This window comes from Nicotiana tomentosiformis, chromosome 4 (assembly GCF_000390325.3).
Source record: "Nicotiana tomentosiformis chromosome 4, ASM39032v3, whole genome shotgun sequence".
Taxonomy (NCBI): Eukaryota; Viridiplantae; Streptophyta; class Magnoliopsida; order Solanales; family Solanaceae; genus Nicotiana; species Nicotiana tomentosiformis.
In genome coordinates this window covers 52519296-52520687 of record NC_090815.1, presented here as the reverse complement: position 1 = coordinate 52520687, position 1392 = coordinate 52519296, and the positions used below count along the sequence as shown (strand labels likewise).

The following is a 1392-nucleotide window of genomic DNA, read 5'->3' as shown; positions in this document are numbered from 1 at the left end:
CTCTGCGGCAGTTCTGCGGCCCGCATAGTGATTCTGCAATCGCATAGTGGACAGCAAAAATTCCTTACTCTGCCAAAATTTTTCTCCAATTCCCCAACGCACTGTTCAACCCAACAAGTCTGGATCGTCAACACATAAGTCAATCTTGGCACCACGAAACCCCGGGTTTTAGCTAAAGTTTTACGGGGCCTTTCATCCTCCCCCGCGTAAGATCATTCGTCCTCGAATGAGGGCCAAAATCCGCCGTTAGAAACCAATGTGACTTAACTACTATAAAACACACCAACAATTCTAAATTTTTGACTAACTCCCTAAATTTTCAAAAGTTTCGCCAGAGTTTCCCCTGTAACTAGGCCTATCCACCTGTCAGAGAATCCCCGAAACCAACCCTAACAACATACACATGAACCAACGATGCAACATAACATAAAAACAACGCCAACCGTGGCCTTACGAGCAGTATATTACCAAAAAGGAACACCCTTAACATCAACTGTACAAATGATACATAAATTCACAGGGAACAATTTCATAGAATCAATTACATAGCTATTCAAACAAATGAGGGTACTTCTTCTTCATATCTTTCTCGGCCTCTCAGGTGGCCTCTTCAACCTGTTAGTTTCGCCATAGTACTTTCACAGAGGCAATTTCTTTATTTCTCAGCTTACGGACTTGCCTATCAAGAATGGCAACTGGAATTGCTTCATAAGTCAATTCCTCGTTAACCTCAATAGCCTGAACTGGAACAATAAGCGACGGATCTCCAACCACCTTCTTCAACATGGATACGTGGAACACCGGGTGCACTAAAGATATCTCTGGAGGTAGTTCAAGCTTTTAAACCACCCGACCAATCTGCTAAATGATTCTGTACGGTCCGACATACCTCCGACTCAACTTCCCTTTCTTACCAAAAGGCATTATACCCTTCATAGGGGAAACCTTCAAGAATACCCAATCATCCTCTTTTACCTTCAAATCCCTGCGACGCGTCTCCGAATAGGACTTTTGATGACTCTGATCAGTTTTCAACCATTTTTTCATGATCTTAACCTTCTCCATAGCCTGATGCACAAGGTCTGGCCCTAGTAACTCTGCCTCAAACCATCCAATGGGAGATCTACATCTCCTACCATATAAAGCCTCGAACAGTGCCATCTGAATGCTAGCATGATAACTGTTGTTGTAGGCAAATTCTATGAGTGGCAAATGATCATCACAACTACCCTTGAAGTCAAGAACACAAGCGCGCAACATATCCTCAAGCGTCTTAGTCCGCTCTTCTTGCCCGTCAATCTGCAGGTGAAAGGTTGTACTATGATTCACCTGAATACCCAAATCTTGCTGAAAGTTCTTCCAAAACTTGGTCGTGAACTAAGCCCCTCGATC

The 1392-nt window shown here is 43.5% G+C and overlaps 1 protein-coding gene across 1 annotated transcript; it reads right to left on the bottom strand.

Moving 5' to 3' along the window:
• Window positions 1-355: 355 nt before the first annotated feature.
• LOC138909682 (uncharacterized) lies at window positions 356-1161 on the bottom strand. Its single transcript, XM_070200893.1, has 3 exons — window positions 915-1161; window positions 637-821; window positions 356-493 (listed from the first exon to the last, which is right to left on the bottom strand). Exons 1-3 carry the CDS (start codon window positions 1159-1161, stop codon window positions 356-358), a joined length of 570 nt encoding a protein of 189 aa, XP_070056994.1.
• Between the last annotated feature and the right edge of the window lie 231 nt (window positions 1162-1392).

What these genes read in the sequence shown, in the direction of transcription:
- LOC138909682 (XM_070200893.1), bottom strand. Translation starts at nt 1,161, where the DNA reads ATGGCACTGTTCGAGGCTTTATATGGTAGGAGATGTAGATCTCCCATT. An exon ending in GAAGGGTATAATGCCTTTTG is followed by an intron (nt 822 to 914) that starts GTAAGAAAGGGA and finishes AACTACCTCCAG; the next exon opens with AGATATCTTTAGTGCACCCG. An exon ending in AAGAAATTGCCTCTGTGAAA is followed by an intron (nt 494 to 636) that starts GTACTATGGCGA and finishes TCATTTGTACAG; the next exon opens with TTGATGTTAAGGGTGTTCCT.